The sequence below is a fragment of the Lampetra fluviatilis genome, chromosome 36, assembly GCF_964198595.1.
Source record: "Lampetra fluviatilis chromosome 36, kcLamFluv1.1, whole genome shotgun sequence".
NCBI lineage: Eukaryota > Metazoa > Chordata > Hyperoartia > Petromyzontiformes > Petromyzontidae > Lampetra > Lampetra fluviatilis.
The window spans coordinates 9606843-9631513 of record NC_136310.1 but is presented as its reverse complement, the minus strand read 5'-3'; the positions used below and the strand labels follow the sequence as shown (position 1 = coordinate 9631513).

Here is a 24671-nt window from a genome sequence, read left to right as displayed (position 1 = left end):
ACCACACGCTCACCACGCTCACCACACGCTCACCACGCTCACCACACGCTCACCACGCTCACCACACGCTCACCACGTTCACCACACACTCACCACACGCTCACCACGCTCACCACACGCTCACCACGCTCACCACACACTCACCACACGCTCACCACGTTCACCACACTCACACCACGCTCACCACACTCACACCACGCTCACCACGCGCTCACCACGCTCACCACACGCTCACCACGCGCTCACCACGCTCACCACACGCTCACCACGCTCACCACACGCTCACCACGTTCACCACACACTCACCACACTCACACCACGCTCACCACACGCTCACCACACTCACCACACGCTCACCACGTTCACCACACACTCACCACACTCACACCATGCTCACCACACTCACACCACGCTCACCACACGCTCACCACGCTCACCACACACTCACCACGCTCACCACGCTCACCACACTCACACCACGCTCACCACACGCTCACCACGCTCACCACACACTCACCACGCTCACCACTCTCACACCACGCTCACCACACGCTCACCACGCTCACCACTCTCACACCACGCTCACCACTCTCACACCACGCTCACACCACGCTCACCACACGCTCACCACACGCTCACCACACGCTCACCACACGCTCACCACGCTCACCACGCTCACCACACGCTCACCACGCTCACCACACGCTCACCACGCTCACACCACGCTCACTACACTCACACCACACTCACCACACACTCACCGCACGCTCACCACGCACGCCGCCACCAGACTGAGCTGTTGTTTTGATCGTGGCTCGATGTGGCGCTCCACGTGCACGCCCAAATTGGACCATTGAGTACGGCAATTCAGCTCGGGGCGAATTAACAATCCCGTGCAGATGCCGAAAGCGCAGCCGTGCCGAATTATCCCCAATTACGAATGATCAAATGATCAAAAATACCGAAATTGCGAGGTTTTACTGGATATATATATTTGAAAAAATGCGGCTAAAGTGAAAATGTATTCACGTGACACTCGTGCAAGCCGTGGGTTTTCACCGGGTGCTTCGGTTCCCTCCTCCACCCTCCCTCCTGCTCCTCCACCCTCCTCCTCCTGCTCCTCGCACGAGCAGAACAATCGAGGCGACTCGCTCGCCGGATGACATTTTCTATTATCATGTGCAATGTGTTTCGGGGACAGTCACTCCAACTCTCCTCCTCACGAAAAACTATACACATCCATCACTTTTACCAATGCAACAAAATAATAATATTGAGTGTAAATATTGAGACGATTGAATAACAAGAATAATGAATTCAAAGCCAAAAACAATCCACCCTTTCAGGGAACTCGCCAGATGATCTGCCGCTTGTCGGCTGGGACTGGCGAGGTGGTGTGCAGGCTTTGCCGCTGCACCGCGGGGACACGCCGATGGGTGACGCGGCCTCCCGGGGTGCCTCTCGTTTGACGATGTCGCGGCGCGCGCCGTGCGACGTTTCGTCAACGGATGCCATTCGATCTCGTCGGCCGAAGGGGGGGTGTCCGTTATTTGAGAGTTTGCGCGAACGCGAAATTTCGTCAGCCGAACGTTCCTGAAGCGCGGGAGGAGGCGGGAGGTGGGCGGATATCACGGCGCCCGCCCCCCACTGTGTCCCCAAGTGCTCGCCAACGGCACTTGCCCCGACGTTTGAGCAAGGCTACGGGGCACCTCTGTCTTTGTGTTATTTCGAACAGCTGCGCATCACCGTGTGGTCACTGAGCAGCAAGGCAGTCTCGTACATCCGCTACCCCAAGGCCTGCGCGCAAGGTACGACCCCTGTGCCCACTCTGAGCCCCCAGCTGCCTTAACCTCCTCTTCCAAAACTTAAACCCCCGTCCCCTTGACCCCAAGTCGCCCACATACCTGTGTGTGTGTGCGTACGTGTGTGCGCGTGTGTGCGTATGTGTGTGCTTGTGTGTGTGTGCGTGCGTGTGTGTGCACTCAGGTGGGGGGTGGTGGCGCGGCAGTTAGCGCATTGCGCTACGAATCCTGCGACCCAAGTTTTATTTCCCGCTCACGGCCAACGCCATCGACGAGTATTTGAACCGGTCCTGGGCCTCCCCTAGGTCGATTCAGCCTCAATTGAGTACCGAGTGCGATGTGTAAAAAGCATTGCCACTGGGGAGACAAAGGCGGCCGGGCGTGGTGCTGGCCACCCACCCCCTCGTGTGCCACAGTGCCGGCCTTCGTAAGTGCTGCTGCTCGCTCGCAGCACTTGCCCCAACCGTCTGTTGAGACTATACGGGGGATCTTTGCCCAGGTGTGGACTTCACGAGGGACGGCCGCTTCATGGCCCTGGCGGAGCGTCGCGACGGCACGGACTGCGTCAGCATCTTCTCCTGCGGCGACTGGCAGCTCCGGCAGGTGTGAGCACACACGGTGTGAGCACACACGGTGTGAGCACACACACGGTGTGAGCACACACGGTGTGAGCACACACGGTGTGAGCACACACGGTGTGAGCACACACACGGTGTGAGCACACACGGTGTGAGCACACACGCGGTGTGAGCACACACGGTGTGAGCACACACACGGTGTGAGCACACGCGGTGTGAGCACACATGGTGTGAGCACACACGGTGTGAGCACACACACGGTGTGAGCACACACAGTGTGAGCACACATGGTGTGAGCACACACGGTGTGAGCACACACACGGTGTGAGCACACACGGTGTGAGCACACACGCGGTGTGAGCACACATGGTGTGAGCACACACGGTGTGAGCACACACACGGTGTGAGCACACACAGTGTGAGCACACATGGTGTGAGCACACACGGTGTGAGCACACACACGGTGTGAGCACACACGGTGTGAGCACACACGGTGTGAGCACGCACGGTGTGAGCACACGCACGGTGTGAGCACACACGGTGTGAGCACACACGGTGTGAGCACACTCACGGTGTGAGCACACATGGTGTGAGCACACACACGGTGTGAGCACACACGCGGTGTGTGTGCTCACACGGTGTGTGTGCTCACACGGTGTGCACGGTGATTGCCAAACCAGCCCCTCGTGCGCTGTGCTGGCATTCGTGGGTCCTCCTTCACAGCACTTGCCCCGGCAGTCTGTTCAGGCTTGACGGGGGATCTTTGTCTTTGTGTGTGTGCGCAGCACTTTAAGGTTGAGACGGAGGACTTGGAGGGACTGGTCTGGTCTCCCAGTGGGAGTGAGTTGTGCGTGTGGGACTCTGCCCTACAGGTGAGTGTGTGTGTGTGTGTAGGTGAGTGTGTGAGTGTGTGTGTGTGTGGAAGTGAGTGTGTGTGTGTGTGGAGGTGTGTGTGTGTGGAGGTGTGTGTGTGTGGAGGTGTGTGTGTGTGGAGGTGTGTGTGTGTGGAGGTGTGTGTGTGTGTGTGGAGGTGAGTGTGTGTGTGTGGAGGTGTGCGTGTGTGTGTGCGTGTGTGTGCGGGGAGCGGTAGAGCAACGGTTAGCGCGCTATGAACCCGGGGACCCGAGTTCAAGTCCCGTTCACGCGCGACACAAGTGGCGATTATAATCGTGGGTGTGTACCTGTTTTAGATAACTATCTAAATCGGTCCTGGGCCTCCCCTAGGCAGACTCAGCCTCAAATGAGTAGCTGGTGCGGTGTGTCACCATCGCCACTCGGGAGAGAGACGGCCGGGCGTGGTGCTGGCCACCCACCCCCTCGTGTGCCGTGCTGGCCTTCATAGGTGCTCGCTAACAGCCCCAACAGTCTTATACAGGCTTTACTGGGCATCTTTGTCTTGTGTGTGTATGTGCGTGCTTGTGCTCGCGAACAGCACTTGGTCCTACAGTCTGTTAAGGCTATACGGGTGATCTTTGTCTTGTATACGTTAGGCGATCCAGAGTCTAAGATCAGGTAAAGTGCCGGGCAGGGATGATCTCCGAAGCGAACTGCTGAGGAAGGTTGTTATTTGTGTGCAGACTGCCCTATTTGACATCATTACGACTGTCTGGACCGCAGGATGGGTCCCGGAGGATTGAAAGGATGCCCTGGTGGTCCCCCTCTTTAAGAAGGAGGACCACACAGACTGTAACAACTACCGGGGCATCTCACTCATCAGTGTGCTAGGAAAGGTTCTTGCAAGGATTATTCAACATCGCCTTGCAATGAAAAGCTGAGGAGAGATTTGCGGAGCCCCAATATGGTTTCAGGCCTGGGCAGTCTTGCACAGATGTCGTATTCTCTATCTGTCTGTTACAGCAGAGTTGTGGGGAATTCACAACAGGTTCTGCATGTCTGCTTTAATGACCTGGTCAAGGCCTATGCAACTATCAATAGGCCAGGGCTCTGGGTTGTTCTTCGTGCTTTCGGAGTCCCTGACTCTGCTCACAATCATTAAGGACCTTCATGATGATGGCTGCTACTGGTGGGGCCAAGATCAGCCTCTGTGGAGGAGGCTCTTGAAGGACGCTCCTGGGCAGTTGGAGGCAGTTGCTCTCCCAACAACAACGAGCGGAGCGCCGGGCGGCTAAAACACAACAAGTTGGCACAGTAGGGGGCACAGGTGGTGCATCTGCCGGTCATCTCAGTCAATCCATGGCACTTGGGTCTGTCCCGTGACCTCCTGCCAGCTGCCTTTCAACAAAGTGCACATCACCTGGCACAAGCGCCGTCGTGATATCGCTGCCACTCAGTGGCGAATAGCGGTTGTTGTTGTTGTATGCGTGCGTGTGTAGTATGGTGTGTCCATGTATGTATGCATACGTGTGCGTGTGTTTCGTACGGCTAATGAGTGTGCGCGTGTAGTATGGCGTATGCGTGTACGTGTGCGCGTGCAGTATGGCTTGTGAGTATATGTATGCGTGAGCGTGCGTGTGTGTAGTATGGCTTGTGAGTATATATATGTGTGTGCGTGTGTGCGTAGTACGGCGTGTACGTGTACTCCTGGGAGGGGCGTCCCCTGTGCCGCCTGCGTGCGTACTCCTGGGCGCTGGGCGTGCGCTGCGTGGCCTGGAACCCCGCGGGGAGCGTGCTCGCCGTGGGCAGCTACGACCAGAAGGTGGCGACGCGCGGGTAGAGACACGGGGAGACACGGGGAGACACCGGGGAGACACGGGGAGACACGGGGACACGCGGGGGAGACACGGGGAGACACCGGGGAGACACGGGGAGACACGGGGAGACACGGGGAGACACGGGGAGACACGGGGAGACACGGGGAGACACGGGGAGACACGGGGAGACACGGGGAGACACGGGGGAGACACGGGGGAGACACACGGGGGAGACACGGGGGAGATACGGGGAGACACGGGGGAGACACGGGGGAGACGGGGGAGACACGGGGAGACACGGGGAGACACGGGGAGACACGGGGAGACACGGGGAGACACGGGGAGACACGGGGAGACACGGGGGAGACACGGGGAGACACGGGGAGACACGGGGGAGACACGGGGAGACACGGGGAGACACGGGGGAGACACGGGGAGACACGGGGAGACACGGGGGAGACACGGGGAGACACGGGGAGACACGGGGAGACACGGGGGAGATACGGGGAGACACGGGGAGACACGGGGGAGACACGGGGAGACACGGGGGAGACACGGGGAGACACGGGGGAGACACGGGGAGACACGGGGAGACACGGGGAGACACGGGGAGACACGGGGGAGACACGGGGGAGACACGGGGAGACACGGGGGAGACACGGGGAGAGACGGGGAGACACGGGGAGACACGGGGAGACACGGGGGAGATACGGGGAGACACGGGGGAGATAGGGGGAGACACGGGGGAGACACGGGGAGACACGGGGAGACACGGGGAGACACGGGGAGACACGGGGAGACACGGGGAGACACGGGGGAGACACGGGGAGACACGGGGAGACACGGGGGAGACACGGGGGAGACACGGGGGAGACACGGGGAGACACGGGGAGACACGGGGGAGATACGGGGAGACACGGGGGAGACACGGGGAGACACGGGGGAGACACGGGATACACGGGGGAGACACGGGGAGACACGGGGGAGACACGGGGGAGACACGGGGAGACACGGGGGAGACACGGGGGAGACACGGGGAGACACGGGGAGACACGGGGGAGATACGGGGAGACACGGGGGAGATACGGGGAGACACGGGGGAGATACGGGGAGACACGGGGAGACACGGGGAGACACGGGGAGACACGGGGAGACACGGGGAGACACGGGGAGACACGGGGAGACACGGGGAGACACGGGGGAGACACGGGGAGACACGGGGAGACACGGGGAGACACGGGGGAGACACGGGGGAGACACGGGGGAGACACGGGGGAGACACGGGGAGACACGGGGAGACACGGGGGAGATACGGGGAGACACGGGGGAGACACGGGGAGACACGGGGGAGACACGGGATACACGGGGGAGACACGGGGAGACACGGGGGAGACACGGGGGAGACACGGGGAGACACGGGGGAGACACGGGGGAGACACGGGGAGACACGGGGGAGACACGGGGGAGACACGGGGAGAGACGGGGAGACACGGGGAGACACGGGGAGACACGGGGGAGATACGGGGAGACACGGGGGAGATACGGGGAGACACGGGGGAGATACGGGGAGACACGGAGACACGGGGAGACACGGGGAGACACGGGGAGACACGGGGAGACACGGGGGAGACACGGGGAGACACGGGGAGACACGGGGGAGACACGGGGGAGACACGGGGGAGACACGGGGGAGACACGGGGAGACACGGGGAGACACGGGGGAGATACGGGGAGACACGGGGGAGATACGGGGAGACACGGGGGAGACACGGGGAGACACGGGGGAGACACGGGATACACGGGGGAGACACGGGGAGACACGGGGGAGACACGGGGGAGACACGGGGAGACACGGGGAGACACGGGGGAGACACGGGGGAGACACGGGGAGACACGGGGGAGACACGGGGGAGACACGGGGGAGACACGGGGAGACACGGGGAGACACGGGGGAGACACGGGGAGACACGGGGGAGACACGGGGAGACACGGGGGAGACACGGGGAGACACGGGAGACACGGGGGAGACACGGGGGAGACACGGGGAGACACGGGAGACACGGGGGAGACACGGGGGAGACACGGGGGAGACACGGGGAGACACGGGGGAGACACGGGGGAGACACGGGGGAGACACGGGGGAGATACGGGGAGACACGGGGAGACACAGGGGAGACACGGGGGAGATACGGGGAGACACGGGGGAGACACGGGGAGACACGGGATACACGGAAAGACACAGGGATGCATGGGGACATACAGGGACGCATGGGAAATATGGGGATGCACGGGGAAACACTGGGAGACACGGGGACGTAGAGTGAGACACGGGACACACGGGGAAACGCAGGAGACAGGGGAGACTTGGGGAAATATGGAGACGCACAAGGAGACGTGGGAGCCTTTAAAGTTCAGTTTGCGTGCGTCTTCATGGCACTAATGGAAGCGACGTCACAGTCGCACCATAATGACCCTTGAGCCCGAGTATAGTCACCTCTGACCCCTCACCTTTGCCCTCCCTCCATACAGGTCCGGTTGCTGAACCACGTGACCTGGCAGAAGGTGGCGGAATTGGTGCACAGCAGCAGCATGAGCGACCCCTGTGTGGTGAGCCCTCGGGGTGCACCGTGCCTGGCACGAGCGCCGCTGGTGATGTTATTGCTGCCGTGTGACTGAATCGCGGCGATGCAAATCCAGCGGCCTGGGCCCGACTCCTGGCTGTGAGCCTTCGTCACCACCGATGGGCCAGCTGTACCCAAACAGGACTCCCTTAGGTCCGCTCAGCCTTGATGGGATAGCTGTCACTGCTTAGACTATGCCTGCCAGTTTTAGTGGGTGCGTGTGTGAGTGTGTAGTGGGTACGTGTGTGTGCGTGCAGTGGGTACGTGTGTGTGCGTCTAGTGGGTACGTGTGTGTGTGCAGTGAGTACGTGTGTGTGTGTAGTGGGTGCGTGTGTGTGTGTGTGCAGTGGGTACGTGTGTGTGTGCAGTGAGTACGTGTGTGTGTGTAGTGGGTGCGTGTGTGTGTGTGCAGTGAGTACGTGTGTGTGTGTAGTGGGTGCGTGTGTGTGTGTGCAGTGAGTACGTGTGTGTGTGTAGTGGGTGCGTGTGTGTGTGTGCAGTGGGTACGTGTGTGTGTGTGCAGTGAGTACGTGTGTGTGCGTGCAGTGGGTACGTGTGTGTGTGTGCAGTGGGTACGTGTGTGTGTAGTGGGTACGTTTGTGTGTGCAGTGAGTATGTGTGTGTGTGTAGTGGGTACGTTTGTGTGTGCAGTGAGTATGTGTGTGTGTGTATAGTGGGTACGTGTGTGTGCAGTGGGTTCGTGTGTGCAGTGGGTACGTGTGTGTGCAGTGGGTTCGTGTGTGTGCAGCGGGTACGTGTGTGTGTGTGTCTTCTTGGTTCTTTCGGTAAAGTCACGTAGAAGGAAAATAATAAAATAATAAAAATAAAACATAATAAAATAATTCTCACGACGTTTCGGCCACAACGCAAGCATCCGTCTTCAGGTGGAGAACAGGTCTGTCGAGAAGGCAGAGTCTGAATGGCACGCCCCGGGCTTGGAGCGACTATTTATGCTGGGATGGAGGGGCGAAGAGCGTCTTGACAAAATAATTTGCATATCAAGAGGAATTTAGTATATTTATGGGAAATGCAGATATACGATTAGTACTACTTGTGAAATGCGTAGGAGGTTTGGCGAGGGGTTTAAAGTCATTATGCCCGTGCATTATGCAGGATTAGCAGCATCAATGGGAGGGAGTAAGGTTAGAATTAATAAAGGGAAGGAATGTTAATAATATGGCGCCGCAGCATCTAATATGCTTATAGACTATACATTGTAATATTACACTGTATCATTCTACCCAACCAACTGTAGTCACGAAAGCTTTAAATCGTGTGTGTGTGTGTTTAGTGGGTATGTGTGTGTGCAGTGGGTACGTGTGTGTGTGTGCAGTGGGTACGTGTGTGTGTAGTGAGTGTGTGTGTGTGCAGTGAGTACATGTGCGTGCAGGGGGTACGTGTGTGTGTGTGTAGTGGGTACGTGTGTGTGTGTGTGTAGTGGGTACGTGTGTGTGTGTGTGTGTAGTGGGTACGTGTGTGTGTGTGCAGTGGGTACGTGTGTGTGTGTGTAGTGGGTACGTGTGTGTGTGTGTAGTGGGTACGTGTGTGTGTGTGTAGTGGGTACGTGTGTGTGCAGGGGGTACGTGTGTGTGTGTGCAGTGGGTACGTGTGTGTGTGTGCAGTGGGTACGTGTGTGTGTGTGTGCAGTGAGTACATGTGCGTGCAGGGGGTACGTGTATGTGTGTGTAGTGGGTACGTGTGTGTGTGTGTAGTGGGTACGTGTGTGTGTGTGTAGTGGGTACGTGTGTGTGTGTGTGCAGTGAGTACATGTGCGTGCAGGGGGTACGTGTATGTGTGTGTAGTGGGTACGTGTGTGTGTGTATAGTGGGTACGTGTGTGTGTGTAGTGGGTACGTGTGTGTGTGTAGTGGGTACGTGTGCGTGTGTAGTGGGTACGTGTGTGTGTGCAGTGGGTACGTGTGTGTGTAGTGGGTACGTGTGTGTGTGTAGTGGGTACGTGTGTGTGTGTAGTGGGTACGTGTGTGTGTGTAGTGGGTACGTGTGTGTGTGTAGTGGGTACGTGTGTGTGTGTAGTGGGTACGTGTGTGTGTGTGTAGTGGGTACGTGTGTGTGTGTAGTGGGTACGTGTGTGCGTGTGTAGTGGGTACGTGTGTGTGTGTAGTGGGTACGTGTGTGTGTGTGTAGTGGGTACGTGTGTGTGTGCAGTGGGTACGTGTGTGTGTGTAGTGGGTACGTGTGTGTGTGTAGTGGGTACGTGTGTGCGTGTGTAGTGGGTACGTGTGTGTGTGTAGTGGGTACGTGTGTGTGTGTAGTGGGTACGTGTGTGTGTGCAGTGGGTACGTGTGTGTGTGTGTGTAGTGGGTACGTGTGTGTGTGTGTAGTGGGTACGTGTGTGTGTGTGTAGTGGGTACGTGTGTGTGTGTGTAGTGGGTACGTGTGTGTGTGTGTAGTGGGTACGTGTGTGTGTGTGTAGTGGGTACGTGTGTGTGTGTAGTGGGTACGTGTGTGTGTGTAGTGGGTACGTGTGTGCGTGTGCAGGGGGTACGTGTGTGTGTGTAGTGGGTACGTGTGTGTGTGTGTAGTGGGTACGTGTGTGTGTGCAGTGGGTACGTGTGTGTGCGTGCAGTGGGTACGTGTGTGTGCGTGTAGTGGGTACGTGTGTGTGTGCAGTGGGTACGTGTGTGTGCGTGCAGTGGGTACGTGTGTGTGCGTGCAGTGAGTACGTGTGTGTGTGCAGTGGGTACGTGTGTGTGCGTGTAGTGGGTACGTGTGTGTGTGTGTAGTGGGTACGTGTGTGCGTGTAGTGGGTACGTGTGTGTGTGTAGTGGGTACGTGTGTGTGTGTAGTGGGTACGTGTGTGTGTGTGTAGTGGGTACGTGTGTGTGTGTGTAGTGGGTACGTGTGTGTGTGTAGTGGGTACGTGTGTGTGTGTAGTGGGTACGTGTGTGTGTAGTGGGTACGTGTGTGTGTGTAGTGGGTACGTGTGTGTGTGTAGTGGGTACGTGTGTGTGTGTAGTGGGTACGTGTGTGTGTGTGTGTAGTGGGTACGTGTGTGTGTGTGTAGTGGGTACGTGTGTGTGTGTAGTGGGTACGTGTGTGTGTGTAGTGGGTACGTGTGTGTGTAGTGGGTACGTGTGTGTGTGTAGTGGGTACGTGTGTGTGTGTAGTGGGTACGTGTGTGTGTGTAGTGGGTACGTGTGTGTGTGTAGTGGGTACGTGTGTGTGTGTGTGTAGTGGGTACGTGTGTGTGTGTGTGTAGTGGGTACGTGTGTGTGTGTAGTGGGTACGTGTGTGTGTGTAGTGGGTACGTGTGTGTGTGTGTGTAGTGGGTACGTGTGTGTGTGTGTGTAGTGGGTACGTGTGTGTGTGTGTAGTGGGTACGTGTGTGTGTGTAGTGGGTACATGTGTGTGTGTAGTGGGTACGTGTGCGTGTGTAGTGGGTACGTGTGTGTGCGTGTGTAGTGGGTACGTGTGTGTGCGTGTGTAGTGGGTACGTGTGTGTGTGTAGTGGGTACGTGTGTGTGTGTAGTGGGTACGTGTGTGTGTGTGTGTAGTGGGTACGTGTGTGTGTGTGTGTAGTGGGTACGTGTGTGTGTGTAGTGGGTACATGTGTGTGTGTAGTGGGTACATGTGTGTGTGTAGTGGGTACGTGTGTGTGTGTAGTGGGTACGTGTGTGTGCGTGTGTAGTGGGTACGTGTGTGTGTGTAGTGGGTACGTGTGTGTGTGTAGTGGGTACGTGTGTGTGTGTAGTGGGTACGTGTGTGTGTGTGTGTAGTGGGTACGTGTGTGTGTGTGTGTAGTGGGTACGTGTGTGTGTGTAGTGGGTACATGTGTGTGTGTAGTGGGTACATGTGTGTGTGTAGTGGGTACGTGTGTGTGTGTAGTGGGTACGTGTGTGTGCGTGTGTAGTGGGTACGTGTGTGTGTGTAGTGGGTACGTGTGTGTGTGTAGTGGGTACGTGTGTGTGCAGTGGGTACGTGTGTGTGTAGTGGGTACGTGTGTGTGTGTGTAGTGGGTACGTGTGTGTGTGTAGTGGGTACGTGTGTGTGTGTAGTGGGTACGTGTGTGTGTGTAGTGGGTACGTGTGTGTGTGTGTAGTGGGTACGTGTGTGTGTGTGTAGTGGGTACGTGTGTGTGTGTAGTGGGTACGTGTGTGTGTGTAGTGGGTACGTGTGTGTGTGTAGTGGGTACGTGTGTGTGTGTAGTGGGTACGTGTGTGTGTGTAGTGGGTACGTGTGTGTGTGTAGTGGGTACGTGTGTGTGTGTAGTGGGTACGTGTGTGTGTGTGTGTAGTGGGTACGTGTGTGTGTGTGTGTAGTGGGTACGTGTGTGTGTGTAGTGGGTACGTGTGTGTGTGTAGTGGGTACGTGTGTGTGTGTGTGTAGTGGGTACGTGTGTGTGTGTGTGTAGTGGGTACGTGTGTGTGTGTGTAGTGGGTACGTGTGTGTGTGTAGTGGGTACATGTGTGTGTGTAGTGGGTACGTGTGCGTGTGTAGTGGGTACGTGTGTGTGCGTGTGTAGTGGGTACGTGTGTGTGCGTGTGTAGTGGGTACGTGTGTGTGTGTAGTGGGTACGTGTGTGTGTGTAGTGGGTACGTGTGTGTGTGTGTGTAGTGGGTACGTGTGTGTGTGTGTGTAGTGGGTACGTGTGTGTGTGTAGTGGGTACATGTGTGTGTGTAGTGGGTACATGTGTGTGTGTAGTGGGTACGTGTGTGTGTGTAGTGGGTACGTGTGTGTGCGTGTGTAGTGGGTACGTGTGTGTGTGTGTGTAGTGGGTACGTGTGTGTGTGTAGTGGGTACGTGTGTGTGTGTAGTGGGTACGTGTGTGTGTGTGTGTAGTGGGTACGTGTGTGTGTGTGTGTAGTGGGTACGTGTGTGTGTGTAGTGGGTACATGTGTGTGTGTAGTGGGTACATGTGTGTGTGTAGTGGGTACGTGTGTGTGTGTAGTGGGTACGTGTGTGTGCGTGTGTAGTGGGTACGTGTGTGTGTGTAGTGGGTACGTGTGTGTGTGTAGTGGGTACGTGTGTGTGCAGTGGGTACGTGTGTGTGTAGTGGGTACGTGTGTGTGTGTGTAGTGGGTACGTGTGTGTGTGTAGTGGGTACGTGTGTGTGTGTAGTGGGTACGTGTGTGTGTGTAGTGGGTACGTGTGTGTGTGTGTAGTGGGTACGTGTGTGTGTGTGTAGTGGGTACGTGTGTGTGTGTAGTGGGTACGTGTGTGTGTGTAGTGGGTACGTGTGTGTGTGTAGTGGGTACGTGTGTGTGTGTGCAGTGGGTACGTGCGTGTGTAGTGGGTACGTGTGTGTGTGTGTAGTGGGTACGTGTGTGCGTGTAGTGGGTACGTGTGTGTGTGTGTGTAGTGGGTACGTGTGTGTGTGTGTAGTGGGTACGTGTGTGTGTGTAGTGGGTACGTGTGTGTGTGTGTAGTGGGTACGTGTGTGTGTGCAGTGGGTACGTGTGTGTGCGTGCAGTGGGTACGTGTGTGTGCGTGTAGTGGGTACGTGTGTGTGTGCAGTGGGTACGTGTGTGTGCGTGCAGTGGGTACGTGTGTGTGCGTGCAGTGGGTACGTGTGTGTGTGCAGTGGGTACGTGTGTGTGCGTGTAGTGGGTACGTGTGTGTGTGTGTAGTGGGTACGTGTGTGCGTGTAGTGGGTACGTGTGTGTGTGTAGTGGGTACGTGTGTGTGTGTAGTGGGTACGTGTGTGTGTGTGTGTAGTGGGTACGTGTGTGTGTGTGTAGTGGGTACGTGTGTGTGTGTAGTGGGTACGTGTGTGTGTGTGTAGTGGGTACGTGTGTGTGTGTGTAGTGGGTACGTGTGTGTGTGTGTGTGTAGTGGGTACGTGTGTGTGTGTAGTGGGTACGTGTGTGTGTGTAGTGGGTACGTGTGTGTGCGTGTGCAGTGGGTACGTGTGTGTGTGTAGTGGGTACGTGTGTGTGTGTAGTGGGTACGTGTGTGTGTGTGTAGTGGGTACGTGTGTGTGTGTGTAGTGGGTACGTGTGTGTGTGTGTAGTGGGTACGTGTGTGTGTGTGCAGTGGGTACGTGTGTGTGTGTAGTGGGTACGTGTGTGTGTGTGTAGTGGGTACGTGTGTGTGTGTAGTGGGTACGTGTGTGTGTGTGCAGTGGGTACGTGTGTGTGTGTAGTGGGTACGTGTGTGTGTGTGTAGTGGGTACGTGTGTGTGTGTGTAGTGGGTACGTGTGTGTGTGTGCAGTGGGTACGTGTGTGTGTGTAGTGGGTACGTGTGTGTGTGTGCAGTGGGTACGTGTGTGTGTGTAGTGGGTACGTGTGTGTGTAGTGGGTACGTGTGTGTGTGTAGTGGGTACATGTGTGTGTGTAGTGGGTACGTGTGTGCGTGTGCAGTGGGTACGTGTGTGTGTGTGTGTAGTGGGTACATGTGTGTGTGTGTAGTGGGTACGTGTGTGTGTGTGTAGTGGGTACGTGTGTGTGTGTGTAGTGGGTACGTGTGTGTGTGTAGTGGGTACGTGTGTGTGCAGTGGGTACGTGTGTGTGTAGTGGGTACGTGTGTGTGTGTAGTGGGTACATGTGTGTGTGTAGTGGGTACGTGTGTGTGTGTGTGTAGTGGGTACGTGTGTGTGTGCAGTGGGTACGTGTGTGTGTAGTGGGTACGTGTGTGTGTGTAGTGGGTACGTGTGTGTGCGTGTGTAGTGGGTACGTGTGTGTGTGTGCAGTGGGTACGTGTGTGTGTGTGTGCAGTGGGTACGTGTGTGTGTGTGTAGTGGGTACGTGTGTGTGTGTGTAGTGGGTACGTGTGTGTGTGTATAGTGGGTACGTGTGTGTGTGTAGTGGGTACGTGTGTGTGTGTGTAGTGGGTACGTGTGTGTGTGTGTAGTGGGTACGTGTGTGCGTGCAGTGGGTACGTGTGTGTGTGTAGTGGGTACGTGTGTGTGTGTAGTGGGTACGTGTGTGTGTGTAGTGGGTACGTGTGTGTGTGTAGTGGGTACGTGTGTGTGTGTAGTGGGTACGTGTGTGTGTGTAGTGGGTACGTGTGTGTGTGTAGTGGGTACGTGTGTGTGTGTAGTGGGTACGTGTGCGTGTGTAGTGGGTACGTGTGCGTGTGTAGTGGGTACGTGTGCGTGTGTAGTGGGTACGTGTGTGAGTAGCGACATTGTCGTGGTTCGTGCGTTGCGCTACGAACCCGATGACCTGAGCTCGATTCCCGCTCACGATCAACACCAGTGACCTATTTATGAACCGGTCCTGAGATAGGTCGACTCAGCCTTAAATGAGTACCCAGTGCGGTGTGTGTAAATATCACCGCTGGGGAGACACAGGCGGGTAGCTGGCCGCACCACCCCCTCGCATGTGCCACGCTGTGCTGGCCTGCACAGGTGCTCGCTAACAGCACTTGCCCCAACCGCCTGTGTAGGCTACACGGGTGATCTTTGTCTGTGTGTGTGTAGGTGGTTTACCGGGAGACGGAGCGGAGGGTGGTCTCTTCTAGGGGAGGGGCTGCCACCACGGGCCCCTCCCCTCCCCCTGTGTTCCACCCGCACAGCCGATGTGAGTCTGCCTGTGTGAGTCTCTCTACCTGCTGTCTGTGACTGTCTGTGTCTGCCTGTGTGAGTCTCTCTACCTGCTGTCTGTGACTGTCTGTGTCTGCCTGTGTGAGTCTCTCTACCTGCTGTCTGTGACTGTCTGTGTCTGTCTGTGTGAGTCTCTCTACCTGCTGCCTGTGACTGTCTGTGTCTGCCTGTGTGAGTCTCTCTACCTGCTGTCTGTGTCTGCCTGTGTGAGTCTCTCTACCTGCTGTCTGTGACTGTCTGTGTCTGCATGTGTGAGTCTCTCTACCTGCTGTCTGTGACTGTCTGTGTCTGCCTGTGTGAGTCTCTCTACCTGCTGTCTGTGACTGTCTGTGTCTGCCTGTGTGAGTCTCTCTACCTGCTGTCTGTGACTGTCTGTGTCTGCCTGTGTGAGTCTCTCTACCTGCTGCCTGTGGCTGTCTGTGTCTGCCTGTGTGAGTCTCTCTACCTGCTGTCTGTGACTGTCTGTGTCTGCCTGTGTGAGTCTCTCTACCTGCTGTCTGTGACTGTCTGTGTGAGTCTCTCTACCTGCTGCCTGTGGCTGTCTGTGTCTGCCTGTGTGAGTCTCTCTACCTGCTGTCTGTGACTGTCTGTGTCTGCCTGTGTGAGTCTCTCTACCTGCTGCCTGTGGCTGTCTGTGTCTGCCTGTGTGAGTCTCTCTACCTGCTGTCTGTGACTGTCTGTGTCTGCCTGTGTGAGTCTCTCTACCTGCTGTCTGTGACTGTCTGTGTGAGTCTCTCTACCTGCTGCCTGTGGCTGTCTGTGTCTGCCTGTGTGAGTCTCTCTACCTGCTGTCTGTGACTGTCTGTGTGAGTCTCTCTACCTGCTGCCTGTGACTGTCTGTGTCTGTCTGTGTGAGTCTCTCTACCTGCTGTCTGTGACTGTCTGTGTCTGCCTGTGTGAGTCTCTCTACCTGCTGTCTGTGACTGTCTGTGTCTGCCTGTGTGAGTCTCTCTACCTGCTGTCTGTGACTGTCTGTGTCTGCCTGTGTGAGTCTCTCTACCTGCTGTCTGTGACTGTCTGTGTCTGCCTGTGTGAGTCTCTCTACCTGCTGTCTGTCGCTGTCTGTGTCTGCCTGTGTGAGTCTCTCTACCTGCTGTCTGTGACTGTCTGTGTCTGCCTGTGTGAGTCTCTCTACCTGCTGTCTGTGGCTGTCTGTGTCTGCCTGTGTGAGTCTCTCTACCTGCTGTCTGTGACTGTCTGTGTCTGCCTGTGTGAGTCTCTCTACCTGCTGTCTGTGGCTGTCTGTGTCTGCCTGTGTGAGTCTCTCTACCTGCTGTCTGTGACTGTCTGTGTCTGCCTGTGTGAGTCTCTCTACCTGCTGTCTGTGACTGTCTGTGTCTGCCTGTGTGAGTCTCTCTACCTGCTGTCTGTGACTGTCTGTGTCTGCCTGTGTGAGTCTCTCTACCTGCTGTCTGTGACTGTCTGTGTCTGCCTGTGTGAGTCTCTCTACCTGCTGTCTGTGACTGTCTGTGTCTGCCTGTGTGAGTCTCTCTACCTGCTGTCTGTCGCTGTCTGTGGCTGCCTGTGTGAGTCTCTCTACCTGCTGTCTGTGGCTGTCTGTGTCTGCCTGTGTGAGTCTCTCTACCTGCTGTGTGTCGCTGTCTGTGTCTGCTTGTGTGAGTCTCTCTACCTGCTGTCTGTGGCTGTCTGTGTCTGCCTGTGTGAGTCTCTCTACCTGCTGTCTGTCGCTGTCTGTGTCTGCTTGTGTGAGTCTCTCTACCTGCTGTCTGTCGCTGTCTGTGTCTGCCTGTGTGAGTCTCTCTACCTGCTGTCTGTGGCTGTCTGTGTCTGCCTGTGTGAGTCTCTCTACCTGCTGTCTGTCGCTGTCTGTGGCTGTCTGTGTGAGTCTCTCTACCTGCTGTCTGTCGCTGTCTGTGTCTGCCTGTGTGAGTCTCTCTACCTGCTGTCTGTCGCTGTCTGTGGCTGTCTGTGTGAGTCTCTCTACCTGCTGTCTGTCGCTGTCTGTGGCTGTCTGTGTGAGTCTCTCTACCTGCTGTCTGTCGCTGTCTGTGTCTGCCTGTGTGAGTCTCTCTACCTGCTGTCTGTCGCTGTCTGTGTCTGCCTGTGTGAGTCTCTCTACCTGCTGTCTGTCGCTGTCTGTGGCTGTCTGTGTGAGTCTCTCTACCTGCTGTCTGTCGCTGTCTGTGTCTGCCTGTGTGAGTCTCTCTACCTGCTGTCTGTCGCTGTCTGTGGCTGTCTGTGTGAGTCTCTCTACCTGCTGTCTGTCGCTGTCTGTGGCTGTCTGTGTGAGTCTCTCTACCTGCTGTCTGTGACTGTCTGTGTCTGCCTGTGTGAGTCTCTCTACCTGCTGTCTGTCGCTGTCTGTGTCTGCCTGTGTGAGTCTCTCTACCTGCTGTCTGTGACTGTCTGTGTCTGCCTGTGTGAGTCTCTCTACCTGCTGTCTGTGGCTGTCTGTGTCTGCCTGTGTGAGTCTCTCTACCTGCTGTCTGTGACTGTCTGTGTCTGCCTGTGTGAGTCTCTCTACCTGCTGTCTGTGACTGTCTGTGTCTGCCTGTGTGAGTCTCTCTACCTGCTGTCTGTCGCTGTCTGTGGCTGCCTGTGTGAGTCTCTCTACCTGCTGTCTGTGGCTGTCTGTGTCTGCCTGTGTGAGTCTCTCTACCTGCTGTCTGTCGCTGTCTGTGTCTGCTTGTGTGAGTCTCTCTACCTGCTGTGTGTGGCTGTCTGTGTGAGTCTCTCTACCTGCTGTCTGTGGCTGTCTGTGTCTGCCTGTGTGAGTCTCTCTACCTGCTGTCTGTCGCTGTCTGTGGCTGTCTGTGTGAGTCTCTCTACCTGCTGTCTGTCGCTGTCTGTGGCTGTCTGTGTGAGTCTCTCTACCTGCTGTCTGTCGCTGTCTGTGTCTGCCTGTGTGAGTCTCTCTACCTGCTGTCTGTCGCTGTCTGTGGCTGTCTGTGTGAGTCTCTCTACCTGCTGTCTGTCGCTGTCTGTGTCTGCCTGTGTGAGTCTCTCTACCTGCTGTCTGTCGCTGTCTGTGGCTGTCTGTGTGAGTCTCTCTACCTGCTGTCTGTCGCTGTCTGTGGCTGTCTGTGTGAGTCTCTCTACCTACTGTCTGTGGCTGTCTGTGGCTGTCTGTGGCTGTCTGTGTGAGTCTCTCTACCTGCTGTCTGTGGCTGTCTGTGGCTGTCTGTGACTGTCTGTGGCTGTCTGTGGCTGTCTGTCTCTGCCTGTGTGAGTCTCTCTACCTGCTGTCTGTGGCTGTCTGTCTCTGCCTGTGTGAGTCTCTCTACCTGCTGTCTGTGGCTGTCTGTGTCTGCCTGTGTGAGTCTCTCTACCTGCTGTCTGTGACTGTCTGTGTCTGCCTGTGTGAGTCTCTCTACCTGCTGTCTGTCGCTGTCTGTGGCTGTCTGTGTGAGTCTCTCTACCTGCTGTCTGTCGCTGTCTGTGTCTGCCTGTGTGAGTCTCTCTACCTGCTGTCTGTCGCTGTCTGTGGCTGTCTGTGTGAGTCTCTCTACCTGCTGTCTGTCGCTGTCTGTGGCTGTCTGTGTGAGTCTCTCTACCTACTGTCTGTGGCTGTCTGTGGCTGTCTGTGACTGTCTGTGGCTGTCTGTGGCTGTCTGTCTCTGCCTGTGTGAGTCTCTCTACCTGCTGTCTGTGGCTGTCTGTCTCTGCCTGTGTGAGTCTCTCTACCTGCTGTCTGTGACTGTCTGTGTCTGCCTGTGTGAGTCTCTCTACCTGCTGTGTGTGGCTGTCTGTGTCTGCCTGTGTGAGTCTCTCTACCTGCTGTCTGTCGCTGTCTGTGGCTGTCTGTGTCTGCCTGTGTGAGTCTCTCTACCTGCTGTCTGTCGCTGTCTGTGACTGTCTGTGTCTGCCTGTGTGAGTCTCTCTACCTGCTGTCTGTGGCTGTCTGTGTCTACCTGTGTGAGTCTCTCTACCTGCTGTCTGTGGCTGTCTGTGTCTGCCTGTGTGAGTCTCTCTACCTGCTGTCTGTGACTGTCTGTGTCTGCCTGTGTGAGTCTCTCTACCTGCTGTCTGTGGCTGTCTGTGTCTGCCTGTGTGAGTCTCTCTACCTGCTGTCTGTGACTGTCTGTGTCTGCCTGTGTGAGTCTCTCTACCTGCTGTCTGTGGCTGTCTGTGTCTACCTGTGTGAGTCTCTCTACCTGCTGTCTGTGGCTGTCTGTGTCTGCCTGTGTGAGTCTCTCTACCTGCTGTCTGTGGCTGTCTGTGGCTGTCTGTGGCTGCCTGTGTGAGTCTCTCTACCTGCTGTCTGTGACTGTCTGTGTCTGCCTGTGTGAGTCTCTCTACCTGCTGTCTGTGACTGTCTGTGTCTGCCTGTGTGAGTCTCTCTACCTGCTGTCTGTCGCTGTCTGTGTCTGCTTGTGTGAGTCTCTCTACCTGCTGTCTGTGGCTGTCTGTGTCTGCCTGTGTGAGTCTCTCTACCTGCTGTCTGTCGCTGTCTGTGGCTGTCTGTGTGAGTCTCTCTACCTGCTGTCTGTCGCTGTCTGTGTCTGCCTGTGTGAGTCTCTCTACCTGCTGTCTGTCGCTGTCTGTGGCTGTCTGTGTGAGTCTCTCTACCTGCTGTCTGTCGCTGTCTGTGGCTGTCTGTGTGAGTCTCTCTACCTGCTGTCTGTGACTGTCTGTGGCTGTCTGTGGCTGTCTGTGACTGTCTGTGGCTGTCTGTGTGAGTCTCTCTACCTGCTGTCTGTGGCTGTCTGTGACTGTCTGTGGCTGTCTGTGGCTGTCTGTCTCTGCCTGTGTGAGTCTCTCTACCTGCTGTCTGTGGCTGTCTGTGGCTGTCTGTGTGAGTCTCTCTACCTGCTGTCTGTGACTGTCTGTGGCTGTCTGTGGCTGTCTGTGACTGTCTGTGGCTGTCTGTGTGAGTCTCTCTACCTGCTGTCTGTGGCTGTCTGTGACTGTCTGTGGCTGTCTGTGGCTGTCTGTCTCTGCCTGTGTGAGTCTCTCTACCTGCTGTCTGTGGCTGTCTGTCTCTGCCTGTGTGAGTCTCTCTACCTGCTGTCTGTGGCTGTCTGTCTCTGCCTGTGTGAGTCTCTCTACCTGCTGTCTGTGGCTGTCTGTGGCTGTCTGTGACTGTCTGTGGCTGTCTGTGGCTGTCTGTCTCTGCCTGTGTGAGTCTCTCTACCTGCTGTCTGTGGCTGTCTGTCTCTGCCTGTGTGAGTCTCTCTACCTGCTGTCTGTGGCTGTCTGTCTCTGCCTGTGTGAGTCTCTCTACCTGCTGTCTGTGACTGTCTGTGACTGTCTGTGTGAGTCTCTCTACCTGCTGTCTGTGACTGTCTGTGACTGTCTGTGTGAGTCTCTCTACCTGCTGTCTGTGGCTGTCTGTGACTGCCTGTGTGAGTCTCTCTACCTGCTGTCTGTGACTGTCTGTGTCTGCCTGTGTGAGTCTCTCTACCTGCTGTCTGTGGCTGTCTGTGTCTGCCTGTGTGAGTCTCTCTACCTGCTGTCTGTGGCTGTCTGTGTCTGCCTGTGTGAGTCTCTCTACCTGCTGTCTGTGTCTGCCTGTGTGAGTCTCTCTACCTGCTGTCTGTGTCTGCCTGTGTGAGTCTCTCTACCTGGGTAAACAATAACAAGAATGATAACGTGCGGTAACCTGGATACTCATCTTCTTGGTCCTTTCGGATACTCACTCACGCGGCTGTGTGCAGCTGACTGTTGCTGTCCGCTGCTGTCTGCGGCTTTCTGTGGCTGTCTGCAGCTTTCTGTGTCTGACTGTGGCTGCCTGCGCTTGCCCACACAGATGAGATTGTGGCTGACTGTGGCTGCCTGTGTCTGACTGTGACTGCCTGCGCTTGCCCACACAGATGAGATTGTGGCTGACTGTGGCTGCCTGTGTCTGACTGTGACTGCCTGCGCTTGCCCACACAGATGAGATTGTGGCTGACTGTGGCTGCCTGTGTCTGACTGTGACTGCCTGCGCTTGCCCACACAGATGAGATTGTGACTGACTGTGGCTGCCTGCACTTGCCCACACAGATGAGATTGTGACTGACTGTGGCTGCCTGCACTTGCCCACACAGATGAGATTGTGGCTGACTGTGTCTGCCTGCGCTTGCCCACACAGATGAGATTGTGGCTGACTGTGTCTGCCTGCGCTTGCCCACACAGATGAGATTGTGGCTGACTGTGTCTGCCTGCGCTTGCCCACACAGATGAGATTGTGGCTGACTGTGGCTGCCTGCGCTTGCCCACACAGATGAGATTGTGGCTGACTGTGTCTGCCTGCGCTTGCCCACACAGATGAGATTGTGGCTGACTGTGTCTGCCTGCGCTTGCCCACACAGATGAGATTGTGGCTGACTGTGGCTGACTGTGGCTGACTGTAAATGTCTGTGACTGTCTGTGGCTGCCTGCGCTTGCCCACACAGATGAGATTGTGGCTGACTGTGGCTGCCTGCGCTTGCCCACACAGATGAGATTGTGGCTGACTGTGTCTGCCTGCGCTTGCCCACACAGATGAGATTGTGGCTGACTGTGTCTGCCTGCGCTTGCCCACACAGATGAGATTGTGGCTGACTGTGGCTGACTGTGGCTGACTGTAAATGTCTGTGACTGTCTGTGGCTGCCTGCGCTTGCCCACACAGATGAGATTGTGGCTGACTGTGGCTGCCTGCGCTTGCCCACACAGATGAGATTGTGGCTGACTGTGGCTGCCTGCGCTTGCCCACACAGATGAGATTGTGGCTGACTGTGGCTGCCTGCGCTTGCCCACACAGATGAGATTGTGGCTGACTGTGTCTGCCTGCGCTTGCCCACACAGATGAGATTGTGGCTGACTGTGTCTGCCTGCGCTTGCCCACACAGATGAGATTGTGGCTGACTGTGGCTGACTGTGGCTGACTGTAAATGTCTGTGACTGTCTGTGGCTGCCTGCGCTTGCCCACACAGATGAGATTGTGGCTGACTGTGGCTGCCTGCGCTTGCCCACACAGATGAGATTGTGGCTGACTGTGGCTGCCTGCGCTTGCCCACACAGATGAGATTGTGGCTGCGCCCGTGGCGGTGCCGGTGGTGAAACCCGACGGTGACCGCGCCAACCCCCGGGTGGGGGTGGCGCTCGCCGCCTTCAGCAGCGACGGGCGCTACCTGGCCACGGTGGACGGTGCGTGGGGGTCGCCGCGCTTGGGGGTCGTCAGCCGCTATCCGCCCCCAGACTCGGCCTCAGGCCATCCCCACGCTGAACGGCACACCCAGGGCACTACAGCACGAGGCATTGCACTTGAGACGATGTTTCAGGCAACAGACCTCCTTAATAGAACTTCTCTAAACTTTTACACTATACACTGCTATACACTACTATACACTACTACACTACTATACACTACTACATTATACACTATACACTACTATACACTACTACACTACACACTACTACACTACACACTACTACACTATACATTACTACACTATACACAACCACCTCTGGGACACACTTAAGCGGTTGTGCTTTCGCTGAGTTGTCCCCACCTGACGAAGGACGCTTGTGTTGTGCCCGAAACGTCGTGATAAAGTTTATTTATTTATTTTACCTACGTGACTTTACCGGAAAGGAAAAAAAAAGTATCGGGCTACATAGTCGCGGTCAGGGTTCATCGTCTGTGTTGTGGCGTGCGTGCAGACAGCATGCCGCGCGCCGTCTGGCTGTGGGAGCTGTGCTCCTGCCGCCTGCTGGTGCTGCTGCTGCAGGCGGCGCCCGTGCTGGGCCTGGCCTGGGAGCCGCGGGGGCCGCGCCTGGCGGTGTGCACCGGCTCCGCCTGCGCCTACGTGTGGACTCCCGCGGGCAGCGTCTGTGTCGCGGTGCCCCACGCGGGTGAGGGGCTCGGGAGGGGGAGGGGGGGCTCACGGGGGAGACAGTTGTGCGTGGTGGTGGCGTGGTGATGGTGTGCGTGGTGATGTGCGTGGTGATGTTGTGGTGATGTTGTGGTGATGGTGTGGTGATGGTGTGGTGATGGTGTGGTGATGGTGATGGTGTGGTGATGTTGTGCGTGGTGATGGTGTGGTGATGTGCGTGGTGATGGTGATGTTGTGGTGATGGTGTGCGTGGTGATGTTGTGGTGATGGTGTGGTGATGGTGATGGTGTGGTGATGTTGTGCGTGGTGATGGTGTGGTGATGTGCGTGGTGATGGTGATGTTATGGTGATGGTGTGCGTGGTGATGTTGTGGTGATGGTGTGGTGATGGTGTGGTGATGTCGTGGTGATGTTGTGGTGATGGTGGTGATGTTGTGCGTGGTGCAGGCCGCTTCTGCGTGCTGTCCGTGGCGTGGGCAGCAGGCCGTGGCGACGCGCTGCTCCTGGTGGGCAAGCAGCGAGCCTGCCTCTGCTACCTCCGCTGTCTGCCCGGCAGCTAGCGCCTCGCACGCCGCTCTCTCACTCATTCCCTCCCTCCCTCGCTCGTTCGCCTTGAATCCTTCTCTGAATCATTCGTCCCCAATCATTCTCTCTCTGACTCATTCTCTTTCTCAAGCATTATCTCCGTTTCATTATCTGATGCATTCTCTCTCCCTGAATCGTTCTCTGAATCATCTGTATAATTCTCTGAATCATTCTCTCTTTCTCTGAATCATTCTCTCTTTCTCTGAATCATGTGTTCTACTCATTCTTTATTTGTATCATTCTCTGAAGCAACCTCTCTCTCTCTCCCTGAATAATCTCTCTGAATTCACGTGCATCCTTCTCCGAATCACTGTCTATGAATCACTCTTTCTGAATCACTCTCTCTGAATCATTCTCCCTCGCTGTCTGATTCATTCCCTCCCCGCACAGGGGAATCTCCACCATCTTCTCTACTAGGACTACGGTTATTTATTGTCGCCAGCTTTTTATTCTCCGTCAGACGGTCGCTTTCCCTTACGAAATATTGACGAAGTGTCCCAACGCGATGGGTTATCATTATTATTATAATTTTTTAAATAAATGAATCTATTTGCCAATTAAACGACGTCACGTTTTGTAAACCTCTCGCTGTCGCCGACTCGACGCTTCCCGCGTGTGACGCGGCGCTCATCCCACCGCTCGTCTCGGTCAGCGGAACCCCGTGGGGCGGCTGGGGCGCTCTGCCCCACCCAGATCCTCTTCCTCCTCCTCCTGGTCAGCCAGCCCTCGACACTTGCACGCGGTCGCCCCGAGGTGCACCGGGCCTGGCACGTCACTTGGTGGTGTTGTGGCGGTGGCGTTGTGGTGGGCAGTGGCGTTGTGGCGGGCGGTGGCGTTGTGGCGGGTGGTGGCGTTGTGGCAGGTGGTGGCGTTGTGGCGTTGTGGCGGGGGGTGGCGTTGTGGCGGGCGGTGGCGTTGTGGCGGGCGGTGGCGTTGTGGCGTTGTGGCGGGGGGTGGCGTTGTGGCGGGCGGTGGCGTTGTGGCGGGGGGTGGCGTTGTGGCGGGTGGTGGCGTTGTGGCGTTGTGGCGGGTGGTGGCGTTGTGGCGGGTGGTGGTGTTGTGGCGTTGTGGCGGGTGGTGGCGTTGTGGCGGGTGGTGGCGTTGTGGCGGGCGGTGGCGTTGCGGCGTTGTGGCGGGTGGTGGCGTTGTGGCGGGTGGTGGCGTTGTGG

General features: G+C 56.6%; 1 protein-coding gene across 1 annotated transcript in view; it reads left to right on the top strand.

Moving 5' to 3' along the window:
* WRAP73 (WD repeat containing, antisense to TP73) overlaps nt 1-24064 on the top strand; it is a 32504-nt gene extending 8440 nt beyond the window's left edge. The window contains exons 4-12 of the mRNA XM_078873460.1: nt 1736-1808; nt 2302-2405; nt 3166-3252; nt 4902-5036; nt 7561-7638; nt 15035-15134; nt 22104-22229; nt 22746-22937; nt 23365-24064. Coding sequence (XP_078729586.1) covers nt 1736-1808; nt 2302-2405; nt 3166-3252; nt 4902-5036; nt 7561-7638; nt 15035-15134; nt 22104-22229; nt 22746-22937; nt 23365-23477 — 1008 coding nt within the window. The 3' untranslated portion in view covers nt 23478-24064. The remainder of the gene's footprint in view (nt 1-1735; nt 1809-2301; nt 2406-3165; nt 3253-4901; nt 5037-7560; nt 7639-15034; nt 15135-22103; nt 22230-22745; nt 22938-23364) is intronic.
* Nucleotides 24065-24671: the final 607 nt, after the last annotated feature.